General features: G+C 40.1%; 1 protein-coding gene across 1 annotated transcript; it reads left to right on the forward strand.

The window, feature by feature from the left end:
• Nucleotides 1-2,741: 2,741 nt before the first annotated feature.
• PRR4 (proline rich 4) lies at nt 2,742-6,328 on the forward strand. Its single transcript, XM_012434289.3, has 4 exons — nt 2,742-2,839; nt 3,799-3,834; nt 4,818-5,138; nt 6,226-6,328. The coding sequence occupies exons 1-3, from the start codon at nt 2,776-2,778 to the stop codon at nt 5,123-5,125; spliced, it is 408 nt and encodes a 135-aa protein (XP_012289712.2). The 5' UTR covers nt 2,742-2,775; the 3' UTR covers nt 5,126-5,138; nt 6,226-6,328.
• The last annotated feature ends 13,272 nt before the right edge of the window (nt 6,329-19,600 follow it).

Raw genomic sequence — 19,600 nt, forward strand, 5'->3', positions numbered from 1 at the left:
CAGAAACATTCCATGCTCATGGTTAGGAAGAATCAATATTGTGAAAATGGCCATACTGCCCAAAGTAATTTACAGATTCAATGCTATCCCCATCAAGCTACCAATGACCTTCTTCACAGAACTGGAAAAAACCACCTTAAACTTCATATGGAACCAAAAGAGAGCCCACATAGTCAAGACAATCCTAAGCAAAAAGAACAAAGCCAGAGGCATCATGCTACCTGATTTCAAACTCTACTACAAGACTACAGTAATCAAAACAGCATGGTACTGGTACCAAAACAGAGATATAGACCAATGGAACAGAACAGGGGCCCTGGAGGCAATGCCACACATCTACAACTATCTGATCTTTGACAAACATGACAAAAGCAAGCAATGGGGAAAGGATTCTCTGTTTAATAAATAGTGTTGGGAAAACTGGCCAGTAGTGTGCAGAAAGCAGAAACTGGACCCCTTCCTGATACCTTACACTAAAATTAACTCCAGATGGATTAAAGATTAAACATTAGACCTAAAACCATAAAAATCCTAGAAGAAAACCTAGGCAAAACTATTCAGGACATAGGCATAGGCAAGGACTTCATGACTCAAACACCAAAAGCATTGGCAACAAAAGCCAAAATAGACAAATGGGATCTAATTAAACTCCAGAGCTTCTGTATAGCAAAAGAAACAATCATTAGAGTGAACCAGCAACCAACAAAATGGGAAAAAATTTTTGAAATCTACCCATCTGACAAAGAGCTAATATCCATAATCTACAAAGAACTAAAACAGATTTACAAGAAAGGAACCAACAAACCTATACAAAAGTGGGCAAAGGATATGAACAGACACTTTTCAAAGAAGACATATATGAGGTCCACAAACATATGAAAAAATGCTCATCATCACTGGTCATTAGAGAAATGCAAGTCAAAACCACATTGAGATACCATCTCACGCCAGTTAGAATGATGATCATTAAAAAATCTGGAGACAACAGATGCTGGAGAGGATGTGGAGAAATAGGAACACTTTTACACTGTTGGTGCAAGTGCAAATTAGTTCAGCCGTTGTGGAAGACAGTGTGGTGATTCCTCAAGGATCTAGAAACAGAAATTTCATTTGACCCAGCAATCCCATTACTGGGTATATACCCAAAGGATTAGAAATCGTTCTATTATAAAGACACATGTACACATACGTTCATTGTGGCACTGAACCAACCAATTGCCCAACCCAAATGCCCATCGATGATAGACGACAAGGAAAATGTGGCACATATACACCATGGAATACTATGCAGACATAAAAAATGATGAGTTTGTGTCCTTTGTAGGGACATGGATGAATCTGGAAACCATCTTTCTCAGCAAACTGACACAAGAACAGAAAATCAAACACTGCATGTTCCCACCCATAGGCAGGTGTTGAACAACGAGAACACGTGGACACAGGGAGGGGAGCATCACACACTGGGGTCTGTTGCGGGGAGCTAGGGGATGCACAGCAGGAGGTGGGGAGGTTGGGGAGAAATAACACAGGGAGAAATGCCAGACACAGGTGATGGGGGGATGGAGGCAGCAAACCACATTGCCATGTTACGTACCTATGCAACAGTCCTGCAGCATGATCTGCACATGTACCCCAGAACCTAAAGTACAAGGGAAAAAAAAAAAAAAGAAAATCAATGCAATACTTGAGGCTTTCAATGGGGTATCATACTATCTAATTAGATTATATTATCATGTTCACTCAATAATCAGTCATTATGATTAAAATATTTGGTACAAGAAGTAAGACCTAAACTAAATCTTATAGAACATTTTAGAAAAGAGAAAGACTATGAAAGAAGTCTTAGGGACATAAAATAGCATGGCTTATTCAAGCAACTGTTTATTCACAGGGTTCTGCAGAAATCAAATGGTGCTTTCTGTGGCCAGTTTTGCTTTACTAACCATCAGTATATTAATAAACATGGAATGTTTTAATATCTGTGTTCTACAACAATAAAGCATCTCTGGTTAGTGCTCAGTTTAAAGAATCTTAATCTCTTTGGGCCTGAGTAGCCTGAGGGTCAACCTTCTGTCATCCACGTGTGCTCAAGTATGTGTTGTCCTCACACAAATCAACATTAAGCAGAAATAATCTCTATATTATTATGAAATTAAGCTATGTATCATCCATATAGGTACATATATCATACATATGGAATTTAGGCTATGCTAATAGCCAGAGATATTAATCATTTTTACTTCTGGCTATAGGATCACTGCTGGCACACATATACAAATGTGAGCACATGTGCACACAGACAAGCAGTGCAGGGAAAAGACCAAGTAACTGTCTCACCTGATTGAAAATCAAATGATGACCAGACTTCAATTGTAGTATTTGTGCTGATTGCTTGGATTCTGTTCTTTTAGAATCTATGCTTGAGTTGTACCTAACTCAGGTTACCTAACCACATCCTACCACCACATCCTGCTGGGCTAAAGTCCCAAAAAGTAACAAGAGTCACAGGTTGTACCTAACCACATCCTACCACCACATCCGGCTGGGCTAAAGTCCCAAAAGTAATGTCACTACCTGACAGATTAGGTTTTGCTTTCCTCTCATAGAGTTCCTCTTATTCAACTTTATCAGGCGAAAGCAAAACCTAATCTGTCAGGTAGTGAGGTCCACCCAGTATGGAGCTCAAAGGTGCCATTGTTCTGCTCATGTTTATAAAGGGAGCTACCATATTTCTCTCAGCACAGAGGTGGAAGCAACTCCAGAGCCTCCTTCAAGATGCTGCTGGTCCTGCTCTCAGTGGTCCTGCTGGCTCTGAGCTCAGCTCAGAGCACAGATAACGGTAAAAAAAAAAAAAAAAAAAAATTAATAGGAAGTGGGGACTGGGGTGAGGGGCCATGACTCTTCTTGGGCCTCGGGGATTCACTCCACACCACTGTAGAGGAAGAGCAGGAAGAAAGGAAGGAGAAAGAGAAGAAGGATGGGACTTCAGAGTTCTCATTCCAAGGATGACATCTGTTGTGCCCTCATTCCATGCCAAGGTCTTATACTTTATTTGATATACTCTTGGAACCCAATAGAGATTTCAATTAGAGGAATGACAAAGTAAGATTTGTATTTTTAGAAAGACCTGACTGTTCTGTGAAGGATGCAGCAGAGAATGCAAGACTGATCCAGGGAAGTCCAACTACGAAGATCCTACAGTAATTTCAGTAGACAGCGATGACAGTGTCCTTGCAGCACAGGGGATGCAGAATCAATGAAGGAGATAAACACACATCAGAGTACTTTCAGGGACAGAGGAATGGATAATAAATACGTGTTTTTCTACATAATGGTATAGAAATATCAAGTCCCCAAATTCCCATTTTTCTTCCACTCACATTTAAAATTTCAATATATTGCAGGCAATATGTGTAAGATTGCATCCAAGTATTTATTCCTGGTTGCTCTTCTTGGGAAAGCATGTGAATATGATCAAAATATTTAGAGAAGGAAGAAGGTAGAAAAACTAAAATATAACATGAAAATACCCAGAGTAGTTTGCTTAAATTAGCATTAGGGTTTGAGGGATCCTGAGGACTCTTCTATGTTGAGTTCATGGTTGATGCTCAGTGGTAGTAACAACCCTGCCTCCCATGACATCTTCCTCCCCTTCCAGCAGCTTCACAGAAGTTGGTTGATGAGGTAACTTAGGGGATGCACAGGGTATGGTCAGAAAACCCCTTTCCCTGTAGATCACTGTGAACCCTGAAAGATTTATGAGGTAATGTTCACTTCTTCCTGTGCTTCTTTTCCTAGATGTGATCCAAGAAGACTTGCCTTCCACCACACCAGGTAAATCCCAATGATCTTCAATCAATTTCTTTTCTTTTTCTTTCCACTTGAATTTTTTTAGTTTTTTCAATGTCTTCCTCTCGTCATATTTTTGGGGGGAGGAAGGTGGTGGGAGGAATCAGGCATTGATTAATGTTAATGCCCCTAAATATATAGACAGTTCTTCCCATCCTTGATTCTGGGACCCGTGAGCCAGGCTACCAACTTGAATACAGACATGCCTGACTTTGAGGACAAGCGGAGTGGGCAGGCTTTTTGTCCCAGGTCGAAATGACTGCTGAGAGATGATGCACAAATGAGAAATGTTCTCATTCTGATGCCTCCCATCCTTAACTGCTTCTTTCTTCCCCAGTGTTCCCCTGCACAGTTATGTGGCTTCAGGGACTAATGCAAAACAAAACAAAACAAAATCGGTGTATGGATATCTTTTCTCTGTGTTGACCCACTCAGCTATGTTACTACAGATGACAAATACTTGCCACAGCTGTTTAGTGATCATGTGCAGGCTTTCACATTGTCTTTCTCTTCTGTCTCTTAGTATTTCTCAAATTGGTTCCAGGAGCCTGGGAAATCAGCTCTAGTTTCCACATAAGGCTTAGGTGCCCAGAGACGGAGTCACAGTTTGTAAGGTATTACAGCAACCAAAAAAATAACCAGTAATATAACTGAAAGTTATGATCCTTTTGCTATTTTTTTTCTGTCCTTGGAGACATCCTCTGGCAACTCTAAGTTATGCAAGAACCTCTCTTTTCAAATTTAAGGACTCATACTTGTCACAGGAACAAATAAATGAGACTTTCCATATTACTCTTACATGGATTAAGAGGAGATCTGCATTAAAAAAAAAAAGAACAGTGGGCACAAGGGAAGTTGACAGTCAAGAAGCAGGTTTGGGGAGAAGAGGGCTGTGTGGCAAGGTGAGAGAAATACAAAGAGAGTTTTTCTTCACTCAGCTCATGCATTCTTGGGCATTACTCACACAGATGTAGAGGACTCAAGTCAGAGCCTAGATCAGGGACCCCAGACACCTCCTCCTGAAGGATTCCTACCTAGACCCCCTGGTGACGGCGGAAACCAAGATCATGGTCCTCAGCAGAGACCACCCCAACCAGGAGGCCATCACCACCATCCTCCCCCACCTCCTTTTCAAAATCATCAAGGACCACCCCGACCAGGAGACCATCACCACTTTCTACCCCTGCCTCCTCCTGTAAGGTCACAGGGAGTACCATCATTATTCCCAAGGGACGGACCAAGAAGACGTCCCCAGGACCAGTCACTGAGATTCTAGAATTCAATGACAGGTATGATTCCAGTTCATTCTCCATTAAATGCCTTAAATGTCACCGTTCTCAAACTCTATCATGTTCACAAATCAATTGGAAACATGTTGAAATTGCAAAATCCTGGACACCATTTCTAAAGATTTGTATTCAGATATTCCTGAATAAGGTTGCAAGTCCTTGTATTTTTAACAAGCTGTTCAAAGAATTCTTATGAAATAATGACCTCCCCAATTTTTTTCTTAAGATGACTTGTCTCATAAAAATGAGTTGGTAATGAGGAATCGGGATGTTCTCCCTTTGGTGCTCTGCCACCTCTCCTTGAGTCTGCCCTCTCAGACCCAAGGACTCTCCATCTCAGGTTTCTCTCAGATTTCCATCACAGCACTCTTTGCTCAGTCCTGCCTCACACCAGCCTCTCAGGTCCAGTGTCCTTGCTAAACGATACTTGAACTTGATGCTCCTATATTTTATTTAGTTTTAAAAATACTTATTTGGAAAATAGTACATGCTCGAGGAAAAAAATCTAACTGAACAGGATGGTATGAAGCTAAATCTTAAAGTGATATCTTATCCTACTTACTCACACCCCTCTCCAAAAGTCACCACCACTAATTTTTTGAACATCTTCCCCGAAATATTTACGTGTATTTAAGCATATGTCATTAATTTTTCTACAAATAATATATTCTTTTACATACGGATCTGTACTTGCTTATTTCAAATAATATATGTCTTAGATAACTTTGTCATTTCACAGAGACATATAGGTCTTCTTGGTGATTTATTTGTATGTTTTTCTTCTGTTGTTACATTTGTACACTATTCTCTTGTGTGACTGTACCATGATTTCTTCAACCAATCACTGTTAATTGGCAAGTAGGCTTGTGTAAGTTTTTCACTACTATAGGTTCAAGTTGCCATCATCATTTTCACAAATATAACCTTGAATGTTTTGAACAGTAACCAAAACATAAACACCATAAAAACAATCTGTTTTCTTAATCCTGAAGGCAATAATTTACTTCAGTCATATCATCAAGAGATTAAATACTTTTTGCCATATTGTATCTTGTGTTAAATTTTCTTATTTGTTTGTTTGTTTCAGAACATAAATAAGAAGACAACTTCCTTCAGAAAACCATGACATTGAAATAATGCGCTCATAACCCCTTTCTTCAGTATACCAATAAAATGTTAATAGCATGCAATTTCTGATTGTTGCTTCTCTTTGTGGGTGTTTCTGAGTCTGGAATTTGAAGGACATTAATACAATCTAAAAACATCTGGGACTCCTGCTCACTGATGCTTCCAGCAGGCTTCCCTCCTCCTTTATCTTAATAAAACCAGCTGCCAAGGAGAAAGAGTTCAATTGTTCCTTTTCTGTCCTAGATTGCATAGCACAAATGCAAATTCTTAAAATTATTTTCACATCTTCCATTGATATTCTTGTAACTTTAGGAAAACAAGGAATATATAACAAATGAGAGGGAGTTGTAGGGGCTGGGGAATTCTTAAAATTTCCAAAACTATTAATCCTGGTTTCTAGGGACACAAATGTGGTTCTAGATCTCTTCTCCATAAAACTCACTATTTTCTTTTCTCCTCTTTTTTCATTGCTCAGTTCTCTTCCTCCCTAAGTCCTTCACGAATTTCTTTTTAAAAACTTGAGTGGATTTCATAAGGGGTGCAGCGTAATGTATTTTCAAGGACAAGAAATTTGAGTAAAACTCTGATTGAAATTCCAGCAATATCAATATTATTTTCAGATAACACAGACTGACAAATTTAACTTAAGATGCTGAGGGAAAGTTGAATAGAAAATAACCCTAACAAGCAAAAGAATTTGATACTTAACTGTCTTTAACCTCTTCCCATTATTACCTCCAATGTCACTGAATACAGAAAACTTTAATATCTAATTTTTAATCATTAAAAAGCACATAATTTTTATTTAAACTTTTTAAGTACAGGAAACAAGTTCCCGAATTCATTCTGAGTTTCATTAAACAAAATATATAGGACAGCAGGATACTCTATTAGAGAAACTATTCAATAATACATAAACAAATGAACACTATGCTAAAAGAATAATAAACCATATTGAAAGAGGATGAGGATGTTGAGGATGGTTCCGTATTAGAAAACTGGCCACACCATATCTGATTTTGATGTATTTAGATGAGACTTTGGATTTAGATTTTAAAGTGGATGCTGGAATGAATTAAGACTTTAGGGATTTGGGGGATGAAATAAATGTACTTAGTATGTGAGAAGACCATATATTTGTAGGGGTGACCAGGGACAGAATGCCATAGTTTAAATGTTTATGTCTCTATAAAATTTATGTTGAAACTTAATTCCCTATTCAATAGTATTAAGAGATGGAGTCTTTGGGGGAAGTGATTAAGTCATGTGGGCTCTGCTTTCATTATGGGGATCAATTTCCCTATAAAAAGCAGCACTATTCAACAATAGCTGAGATAAAAACAACCTAAGTGTTGATCAGCATATAAACAGATAAAGAAAATGTGCCATATATAAACAATGGAATAGTATTCAGCCATAAAAAGAATGAAATCCTTCAACTGTGGCAACATGGATGAGCCTAGAGGATGTTTTAAGTGTAGTAAGCCAGGCACAGGAAGATAAACACTTCATGCTCTCTCATTCATGTAGTGGAAGCTAAATAAGTTAATCTCATAGACATTGATAGTAGAATAGTGGTAACTAGAAGCTGGTAAGATGGGGAGGAAGGAGGAATAGAGAAAGATGGGTTAATAAATACAAAATTACAGCTAGATGAAAAGGAATAAGTTACTGTGTTCTATAGAACTATAAGGTAACTATAGTTAACAATTAACTCTATATTTTTAAATACGTAGAAGTGAGGATTTTAAATGTCCACAGCACAAAAAAATGATAATTATTTGAGGTGATAGATATGGTTATTACCTGAATTTGGTCATCATACATTGTATGCAGGTATTGAAATATCACATTGTAACCCATAAATATGTATAATTACTATGTATTGATTAAAAATTTTTAAAGTAAAAAAAAAATAAATAAGTAAAATAAAAAGAGGCTCCCAAAATCTGCCGAGCTCTTCCATCTCTTTTGACATGTGAGAACTCAGTGTTCCTCCTTCTTTCACACTTCTGCCTCAAGAGAGAGAAGCTGGGAGAAATTGTCTGTTCGTAATGGGCTCTCCCACAACCCCAAATCTGCTACCACCTCAATCTTCAACTTTCTAGCCTCCAGAGTTATGAGAAATACATTTGTATTATTTATAAATTACCCAAGATAAAACATTTTATTAATAGCAGCTCAAACTGGCTAAGGCAGAGGACTACCTACAAGAATTAAATGCATAATGTATATTAAATTACCCTACATGATGCATATAAAATTACATGATTTCATTCTTGTAAAATGCATCATGTTTATAAAATTACCCTCCATGACATACAGCAATAAAAGTTTAATACATTTAAGTTTATTTATTCTTTTATTAGAAAAGACTGGTTTTGTTCTTTCTTTCCTATGACAAAGTTCTAATAATGAATTATCCAAAAAATAGATTATTTGATAAACACTTGCTTTTTTAGCATTCGAACCATTCAAAAATAAGCCGAAAGGCCATCCAGAAGGAATGTTGATGAACAAATGCATTGTTGCATATCATCAAGTGGCTGGTGAACATGGATAAAACTAAGTCTCCTTCCTCATTTAAATTCCAATGATTCTCCTCCTTAACATTTAATATTCAGCCTATTCTCTACCTATACAGAGAGTAATACCGCCTGTAGGTCAATTGTTGCTCAGATGTTAAGAAAGCCCAGTTCCTCTTGAAGAGGCAGATAACTTAGAAATTCACCTGCTGCTTTCTTATAGAAAGTAACCCAATTTCTGCTTCCAAAAAATGAAGTAAATATAATTTGCCCTATTCCTTCTACTAAGAACAACTATAAACCCTGAACATTGTATACAAAATATATGAAAACTCAGACCTAGAGAGACCAAGGCAGATGTGGTAGGGACTCAAGAAATTGTATAGTGATGAATTCTTAAGTTTTCTTTTTTGCTTTATAATTTGCAGAATTTTAGCTAAAAATGCCATCAACATAGAAATACTAACAGGCACAGATAAGAATTTCCCAACAAAAGCCTATAATTTTAGCCAAAGGACAAGGAAATAGACAGTCTAGAAAGGCAGAAAACATTTAGACAATAGCCACTCCACTGCAGCCAAATAGTATTACCTCAGGGGAAGAGCTTAGATCTTTAAATCCTTACACCTGCCAGGCTGTGACAAGCTGTCCCAACCCTTCTCCAGAATAGCATCTCAGAATAGCAGAAGTTGGAACTTTCCCCCAACTAGTAGTAATGAGCCCCTCACTCTGCTTCCCCACCTTGACTGGAGGGCAAATGGGGAGCTGGATCTACTCCTAAAGCACCAATGAAGAAGCGCCCTCCTTTCCATACCAGGTAGTGCTCGTGGAGGCCACGTGGGAAACGGTAACAAAGCACTTTTGCCCCCAGACAGGCTAACAGTGGAGGCCTAGTGGTGAGCCAGAATCCAGCCTCCAGTGAGCAGTAATGAGGAACCTTCCCCTGCCTAGGTGTCAACAGAGATTGAGAGGAAACCTTTACATCATCTGGCAGCAATGGAGTGTCCCTCCCTCACTCTCTTCCCTTGCAGGGATAGTATCTGAGGAAGCCAGCTAAGACAGAAGGATTGAATAAGTTCTAGAGTCTCATAATATCTAAAATGTTCTGGTTCATTTAAAAAATCATTTGGTATACCAAGAACCAGGAAAAATCTCAACTTAAATATAAAAGATAATTAGTAGATTCCAGAACAAAAATGACAAAGATGTTAGAATTATTGAGCAAAGATTTTAAAGCAGTCATAATAAAAATGCTTCCTGTATTTTACTTGCAAACACATACGAAACAAATTAAAAAATAATCTCAGCCAAGAAATTGAAATATATAAAAGAAATGAATGGAAATTTTAGAACCGAAACTTACAATAACCAAATAAAAAATTTAAGAAGATAAGCAGGAAAAAACTATAAACACATCCTCAGGGACTTGTAATGTTATAACCAAAGGCCTAATTTTTGTGTTATCAGAGTCCCAGAAGGAGAGAAGAAATAGGCAACTTTTAGAAAGATCTCTAAGACTGAAAACTTTCTAAATTTGGCGATGGACAAAAACTCACAGATTTCTAAATTCAAGCAAACCCAAAATTTCTTAGCCATTTTAGGCTACTGTATAAGAATACCATAGAATGGGTGGTTTATGAAAACAGAAATGTGTTGTTCACAATACTGGAGGCTGGAGGACCATGATTAGAATGCCAGCATAGTTGAGTTTTGATGAAGACAATTTATGGCTGTAAATGGACATCATCTCATTTCATTGTATCCGAACATGTTGGAGAGAAGAAAGAGGTATTTCTTGTTTCCTTCTCTTTCTCTCTTTTTTAATAAGGCCTCTGATCTCAACACGAGGTCCCCACCGTCATGACTTAATCTAAACCTAATTATTTTCCGAAGGCCTAACCACCAAATAATATCACATTGAATTTAGGATGTCTACATATGAATTTTGAAGGTACACAAACTTTCAGTGTATATCACTAACCAAGATAAACACAAAGAATCCAAACTAAGGTATATCATGGCAAAATATCTGAAAACTAAAAGGAAGAACAAATTTGTTTGTTTGTTTGTTTGAGATGGAGTCTTGCTCTGTCACCATGCTGGAGTGTAATGGTGCGATCTCAGCTCACTGCAACCTCCGCTTCCAGGGTTCAAGGCATTCTCCCACCTCAGTCTCCCAAGTAGCTGGGACTACAGGTGTGCACCACCATGCCCAGGTAATTTTTGCACTTTTAGTAGAGACAGAGTTTCACCATGTTGGCCAGGATGGTCTCCATCTCTTGATCTCATGATCCGCCAGCCTCAGCCTCCCAAAGTGCTGGGATTACAGGCGCGAGCCACTGTGCCCCGCTGAGGAAGAACAAATCTTGAAAGCAGCTGGAGGAAATAGCTTGCCTACAGGAGGGAAAACAATACAAATGGAAGCAGGAAATATCAGAAATACATGAAAGCCACAGGAAAGTGGCACAACACTGTCTATGTGATGAAATAAAAGAACTTTCAGTTCTGATTTTTATATCTGGTGAATTTATCTTTTAGGAATGGAAGGCCCATAAAGACATTTGATGAAAGAAAAAAAAAGAGGATTTGTCACCAAAAGGTCTAACTTTTCAAAAGATGGTAAAGAGAATTCTCTAGCCAGAAAAAAAAAATTAAAAAAGAAACTTTAAAACACCAAGATTAGAGAAAACACAAGGGAAAGGTAAAAAAATGAATAAATTCATCTTCCTTTTCCTCTTCGGTTTAGCAAATCTATTTGCCACTCACATCAGGGTCAGCTACTTGTATGGCAAAAGTGCTATACCTCCCTATTTAGCCAATTTCCAAGTTAAGTGCCCACCTCATTATTCTCCAGGCAGCCATTCTTATTCATCAGCTGGAATTTAAAATAAAAATATTTTTCCATTCTGGACAGATACCAGTGAGGACCTATTTTGACTCCACTAACACTTTTTCCTGGCTAAATTAAATAAGTCATCCTAATGGTCTATCATGTAAGTCCATGATGGAATCTACTTGAAATCAAAAATATATACAGGAAGAGAATTTGAAAAAGAAGTGACCAGCGTACCAGAAATATTATTAAAAAGCATTAGGGGAGGCCTTGGAACTATTTTCTATTGAGAAGAAAAGCCTTGAAACAAGAGGCTTGATGCAGCAGAAAAAAAATTTAAAAATCTTAAAATTAGAGTTGCTCTGGTATAAAACTCATTATAATCATAATCAGAATATTTCTCCTGAGGCAAGCTAATGAGTTAATAATTTTAGAAGTTCATTACTCCAAACATTGGTATGTTATTTGTTGAAATATATCAAAAACCAAAAAAGAAATTTCAAATTGATTTGGTATAACTGACTCATTTTCCAAGGAGAAGGCTGGGGCTCAGAATGATTAACCAAGGTGGCACAGGGACAACTAGAATCCACACCCCCCTACTCCAAGTCCTCACACCACTTTGAAAGACTCATTGCCCCCAATGTACAAATTTAGGGAACCTCAAAGTAATTTCTGCCATTTCAGTTATTACTTATATTATTGAACACACATACAGCAAAATATAAATATTTGCAATACTAACTAATTTTACACAAATTTATATATACCCGTTTGAAAACATCTAGTGTAGACCTTTAAAAAGCCAGGTAACTTGGCCGGGCGCAGTGGCTCATGCCCGTAATCCCAGCACTTTGGGAGGCCGAGGCAGGTGGATCATGAGGTCAAGAGATCGAGACCATCCTGGTCAACATGGTGAAACCTCGTCTCTACTAAAAATACAAAAAATTAGCTGGGCATGGTGGCGCACGCCTGTAGTCTCAGCTACTCAGGAGGCTGAGGCAAGAGAATTGCTCGAACCCAGGAGATCGCGCCATTGCACTCCAGCCTGGTTAACAAGAGCAAAACTCCATCTCAAAAAAAAAAAGCCGGGTAACTTTCTCCTACTCCCCACTGAACCAAACCAGGTCGAGAGGAGTAAAACATCCATCTTGGGTGTGCTATGAAGAATAATGGCCTCCCATAATAATAATTGTTCCTAATTCCTAGAACGTGAATATGTTAACTTACATGGCAAAGGAGAATTATGTTTTCTAATCAATTGATCTGAATATGGAGAAATTATTCTGGATTATCCAATAGACTCAATATGAATAAAAGGTCCTAACTGTGGAAGACTGAGGTAGAAGAGTCAGTGCCGGGGTGACATGATGTGATACAATGTCATGTGAGGCTCAACTGGCCATTGCTAGCTTTGAAAGTGGAAGAGGGTCAAGAAATGTGGAAAAGAACATGGGATTCTTCCCTGGAGCCCCCAGAAAGGGACTCAGCCTTGACACATGGATTTAACCCCGTGAGACCCATTTCAGACTTCTGAGCTACAAAACTATAAGGTAATAGTCATGTTTATTTAAGCTACTAAGTTGATGGTAATGGGTTATTGCAGCACAGGAAAACTAACACACTTTCCAAGATTCATTTCATGCTTTCCTGTGGCCCCTGTAAAGTGTTGGTGCCTGTTTGTAAAGTATCAGAGAGAAATAAAATTACTATGGGTATTAACACAAGGCAACTAAGCAATCTCTTCCCTCATTAAATAAAAACCACTCTCAAAATACAACTACAATGAATATTTATTGAGCCTATATGAAATGGGGTACAGCTAAGAAATGCCCCTCTCCCATTCTTGTACAATTCCCTCCACCCAGCCAGGATCAATGCCTTGCGTTTTCCCCCCATCTGGGCACATCCTATGTATCTCTAGTTTTCTACAATTATGCAATCTCCTATAGTGTAGTAACAGGTGTGTTCAAAATCTCAGAATAATCTTAGAAAGTAGTGGATAGCGCTGTGATAGTCACAGCTAATGAGGAATTTGCTTCATTTTCTAAATTTAAAAAAAAGGATTTACTAGGAGAAACAAAAGAATTAGGTCTCAAAAGATCAGTCCTGGTCAGGTGTGGTGGCACACACCTGTAATCCCAGCACTTTGGGAGGCTGAGGAGGGCAGATCATGAGGTCAAGAAATCGAGACCATCCTGGCCAACACAGTGAAAACCCGTCTCTACCAAAAATACAAAAATTAGCTAGTTGTGGTGGCACACGCCTGTAGTCCCAGCTAGTTGGAAGGCTGAGGCGGAAGAATTGCTTGAACCCCAGAGGCGGAAGTTGCAGTGAGCTGAGATTTCGCCATTGCACTCCAGCAAAAAAAAAAAAAAAAAAAGATCAAACGGATCAGTCCCATCTTTCCTCACTTACCACTGTGACCCTGGGTGTATGACTCAATTTCTTTAGGATGTAATTCCCTCACCTCCCTGTTATTGTGCTTTAAATGAGATGATACACCGTGTCCAGCTACCCATTTTACTCTGTGTTCCTCATGAGGATCTCTGAAAATACCAAGGGCGAGGTGAAGTATTAAGGCTGGGACTTCCTGATTCAGCATCCCTAAGCTTTGGAGTTTTTAAATGAATTGTACATTCTGTGCATCAAAAGCCTGATGGCTTTTCTTCAGGCTCTCCATTAGATAAGATTCCTCAGATTGGCCTGGAATCCATATCCTAGAGAGTTAGGAAGGAAGGAATTTGAAAACTCAAGGGAAATGCCTTATTTATCTATGTCTATTAGATTATTAAAGATTCAGGCAATTGAGCTTGGAAGATGATACGATTTGTCTATGTCTCCACCCAACTACAATCTCAACTTGAATTTATCTCCCAGAATTGCCACGTGTTGTGGGAGGGACCCAGAGGGAGGTAATTGAATCATGGGGGCCGGTCTTTCCAGTGCTATTCTTGTGATAGTGAATAAGTCTCATGAGATCTGATGGGTTTATCGGGGGTTTCTGCTTTTGCTTCTCCTCCTCGTCTCTTGCCACTGCCAAGTAAGAAGTGCCTTTTGCCTCCTGCCGTGATTCTGAGGCCTTCAAGCCATGTGGAACTGTAGGTGAAATTAAACCTTTTTCTCTTCTTACTCTCGGGTATGTGTTTTTCAGTAGCATGAAAATGGACTAATACAGAAGATAAACCTCAGAAGGAAAGGGGTTGTTTTAACTTCCATATTAGACTACATAGCTACTCTCAACATCTCGAATGTGTTTGGTTTAGAATCCTTTTACAGTGGATTAAAATGTCTCTGAAGATAGCATCAGATCTCTAATATCAGGGGAAGAATATGAAAATTATGAACACGAGCTGAGGAGAACTCATTGCTTCTTATGGAGGTGCTGAGTTGATCTGCAGTTAAGAAATGGTTTCATTCTGTTTCATCAGCCTCTAGTAGTGTTAGTAATTGTAGAATTCCACTGAGACTGTGGCACAGCCCCCCTCTCCTACCTGCAAGGCACTCTTCCAGGGCTGATATCCTGAAAGTGGGAATGGGGTGCAGATACACTCCCTGAGAAGGATTTGGTTAAAGGCTTGGTCACTCACATGCAGAGGCTTCTAAGAGTAGCGTCTGAACCAGACACATCCTCATACGCAAGTACCATATTCTCTCTTCTCTCTGAGAGTAAATGAGCATGCGACTCATTTGAGAAGGGCATGAAATGAGACAGAGTTCCAGAATTCCACTTCTTGCTTCTGCCTTGGAAAGCCTCTTAGAAAAAAATAAATCTCTCAAGGACCAAAAATAAGAGAAAAAAATATCAAAGATCTTTGGCCTTACCTGTTACTTGCTCTTCAGAGGAAGCAGCATTTTCACTGGATAGAAATAAAGAATTAAATTTCTTTAAAAGTAAAAGCCTTATGAGAAATTTATCTTCCTATTAAAAACATAAGCTTCTTAGCCTCTTAGTTATTGTCATAGTCAGAAACCACCTCTTACTAGGAGGGTGTGGAAACAGGTGAGGTCCAGTTTATTGGGAGAAATGACCAGTTGGTCTATAAAGCTGCTTCTTGCTCTTGTAGTCAAACAGGAAAATTGTCCTGACATCTGTGGGTTATAGGTGGAGGAGCAATAGGCGACATGGTTAACTTATTAACTAAGCGTAGCCACCTGGGTAGTTAGACTAGAATACTGAGGTATTGTTTCAATATGCAAATGAGGCATATTCTGTAAAGAAGACAGTGTCAGAGCAAGAATTTCAAGCCACAACCAACCACATTCTAACAGACCCTCAGCCACCACTAAAACGCAATTTCCAGATTCCTCCAGCTACTACCTGCAATACCCAAATACAGCTAGGGCAGTGGTAGAATACAGTAGATCTCAGTAAATGTTTGCTGTTATTTGCAGACCTAATAACCAGATTGTTTAGAAATTCACCCTTGTAGCTAAGACCCAATGCTCATTTACAGGAAAAAGAAATCTCAAGTATTTCTCAAACTATTGGAGCTTGCAGAGGCAAAAGGCATTGAAATTTTAGTACTCTTTGACTAAGTCACAAACAGAAAAAAGAGACACATGGAGGCTTGAGAGAGGAAGTGGGGAAAGGTAGGGGTTAATTCATGAAGCTTTTAAGTGCCTTTTCCTTCTCTTCACACTGAACTCAAATTACACACATCATAATCTTCACTCACAATGATCTCTGTCTGAATTATACTGTAATCACCTGGAAAAGAAAAGAAAGTTATTGACTCTATTCTTGTTACCACACAACGAGGAGCTCATTCCTTTCAGAGAAGCCCAGAGGTTGGCCCCAGAGATCAAGATGGGGCAGACCTCAGTGCTGGAGCCATACTGGTATTCAACAGTTTCCGTCTGCAGAAAATGCTCTGGGAGGCCAGGCACAGTGGCTCATGCTTGTAATCCTAGCACTTTGGGAGGCCAAGGCTGGTGGATCACTTGAGGTCAGGAGTTCAAGACTAGCCTGGCCAACATAGCAAAACAGTGTCTCTATTAAAAATAGAAAAACTAGCCAGGCACAGTGGCACGTGCCTATAATCCCAGCCACTCAGGAAGCTGAGACAGGAGAAATCGCTTGAACTCAGGGTGGGGTGGAGGTTGCGGTGAGGCGAAATTGTGCCACTGCACTTCAGCCTGGGCAACAGAGCATGACTCTATCTCAAAAAAAAAAAAAAGAAAAAGAAAATGTTCTGGGGAAAATGCTTAAATTTGCCTCACATTTCAAGAACATTTGACAAAAGTTTATTCTACCTCAAAAAACGCAGCAGCAAAAGTATCCCCAAACCTGTAAATTACCAAGAGACATTCCTAAGAGATGAGATATAAGCAGTACAAGGAAGACAGGGAAACGTTTCTGAGGTTTGGAGCCAGGAATCCTCACCTGAGCCCTCAGTGACTTCTTCCATAAAGCTGACAGTGGCTTCTTCCACTAAGCTGGAGGTGCCTTCTACTAAGCTGGAGATAGCTTCCTTCACAAGACTGGAGGTGGTTTCATGCACAAAGCTGGTGTGGCCAACTCCATGTCAGCAGAGAATTCTGGGAAAACAAAATGGAAGATGGGAGTGGTCACAAGCTATGGTGGGAATCCAGTCTGCTGGAGGAAAGAAAGCAGGCCTTCCCTCAGGAATGCAAAAGGTGGGAGCCCACCTTCACCTGCGCAGGCCTCCTATGAAGCCAAACCCTCACTCACCAAAAGACTAGGTGTTCTCCAGGTACACATCTGTGGGCAACTCTAGGTCCGTGGTGGCTTCTGGTGGGTCAGTGGTTGATTCTAGGGGAGCCAAAAAGAAAAGAAGAGCTCAAGTACTTTCCAGTGAGAATGTTCATTTCCAGGTAGATATTTTTCTGGGGGAAACATGGAATATAATGTGACAGACAGCATCAAACGTGGTCTCACCACAAGCCTCTCTTCTGCCACCTGTTAGAAAGTCCAGTGGACTAACTGCTGCCTAGGTGGGTGCTTGAGTCCCTCACCCACCCTCCTTTCAGGGAGTCGGTTTAGGAGGGAGCATTCGATGTTGTGCCTCTAAATGTGTATCGGTCAGACTGGAAGAAAAAGTCCAAGACTCCCTCTACTCTCCATCCAGGTTCCTGAAAGCTAAAAACAAAACCAAAACGGGTTAAGGACCAAGGAAATCAGCTTTTCTTTTTTTTTTTTTTTGAGACAGAGTCTTGCTCTGTCGCCAGGTGCCAGGCTGCAGTGCAGTGGCGCGATCTCAGCTCACTGCAACCTCTGCCTCCTGGGTTCAAGCAATTCTTCTGCCTCAGCCTCCCCAGTAGCCGGGACTACAAGCGCTCACCACTATGCCCAGCTAATTTTTGTATTTTTTAGTAGAGACAGGGTTTCACCATGTTGGCCAGGATGGTCTTGATCTCTTGACCTCGTGATCTGCCCGCCTCAGCCTCCCAAAGTGCTGGGATTACAGGCTTTAGCCACCGCGCTTGGCCGGAAACCAGCTATTTCTAACTAGTGGAGCAAGAATGAATAGACACTACTCCTACCATTTTTTCATATAATGGACAATGCGTAGGTCTTTATTTTCCATTCTGTCCCACGGAATGCACAAACCAAGCATTCTGGGGCTTGCTAACCATGTCAGCATCATCAACATGTGTGTCTGTTGATCAACAACCAGGCTCCCCTTAGGCTACAGTGACAGCTGACATGCAGGGGCACTGTGGCAAGTCATGGACCCAGGAAGCCAGACTCACCTGCTCTCTAATGTAGACATTTTGTTTTATCATAGTTCACATCAGCAAGCAAGCCACACCCAGCATCTCCCACATTAACAGCTACCAGAGGAAGAGGACGGAAAAGCAATATTTTCAATGCAAATGAAGAAGTACCCCTACTCCTGAGAAATCGATCTGCATACAGGAAGAACCAGGAAAGAATACTTTCAACTGGAAGCTTCGCGAAGACAGCTACTTCTTCCCTTTGTTTCCGTTCCAGACTCGCTGACTTCCACTGCCTGTGACAGAATTAGCTGCTAAAGTGCTCTGAAATTGACTGCACTCCACCATCAAATGATATCTCCTGGGAATTTTTAACCTGAGAGAAATAGAGTAATGCCTTTTCAGCACTCAGCAGTGAGTAGGACCCACAGAAAAATCTCAGTTGTTCTCTATCAAGTACCCTAATCCCACTTGGCCCAGCTCATTCTGTTTATGAGGCCAATTCAAACATAATCCAAATCTTATTTTAGCCATCCAATTAATCAAGCCCTCAGAGCTCAGCCACCCATCCCACCTTAAGAGCAAGTCCATATTGAGTCTTACACAATTCAGCTCTACAACTTTCACAGTAGGTCTCTCTTTTTAATTTTTCGGGGATTTTTTTTTTTTGAGATGGAGTCTCACCCTGTCACCCAGGATGGAGTGCAATGGCACCATCTTGGCTCACTGCAATCTCTGCTTCCAGGGTTCAAACGATTCTCCTGTCTCAGCCTCCCAAGTAGCTGGGATTACAGGTGCCTGCCACCATGCTTAGCTAATTTTTGTATTTTTAGTAGAGACAGGGTTTCACCATGTTGGCCAGACTGGTCTCGAACTCCTGACCTCGTGATCCAACTGCCTTGGCCTCCCAAAGTCCTGAGATTACAGGTTTGAGCCGCCGAGCCCGGCCTGTTTCTCTCTCTTTTTTCTCTCTCTCTCTCTCTTTCTGTATACACACACACACTCGCACACACGCACGCATGCATGCACACACACATGCACATGCACACGCACCATGAAAGAATTTTTGCCTCTCATGGCTCACTTACCTGGGGTGAGTATGGGTACACAAGGCTGAGAAAATCAGGGTCTTCCTGAGCATGGTGTTGGTGGGAAGAGCAGGAGGCTTCGAAAGTGAGCAGCTGGTAGGCAGAGCAAGCAGGCAGGCAGGCAGGCCCTGGAGCTTTGGTGTGCGTGAGAGAGCTAGAGAGCTCTGCTGGGCTTTTATAGAACCCTCAGCTCCTTGTCCCCGATTC

The sequence above is a fragment of the Aotus nancymaae genome, unplaced genomic scaffold, assembly GCF_030222135.1.
Source record: "Aotus nancymaae isolate 86718 unplaced genomic scaffold, 86718_ANA_hifiasm-v0.15.2.pri h1tg000016l, whole genome shotgun sequence".
Classification (NCBI taxonomy): Eukaryota; Metazoa; Chordata; class Mammalia; order Primates; family Aotidae; genus Aotus; species Aotus nancymaae.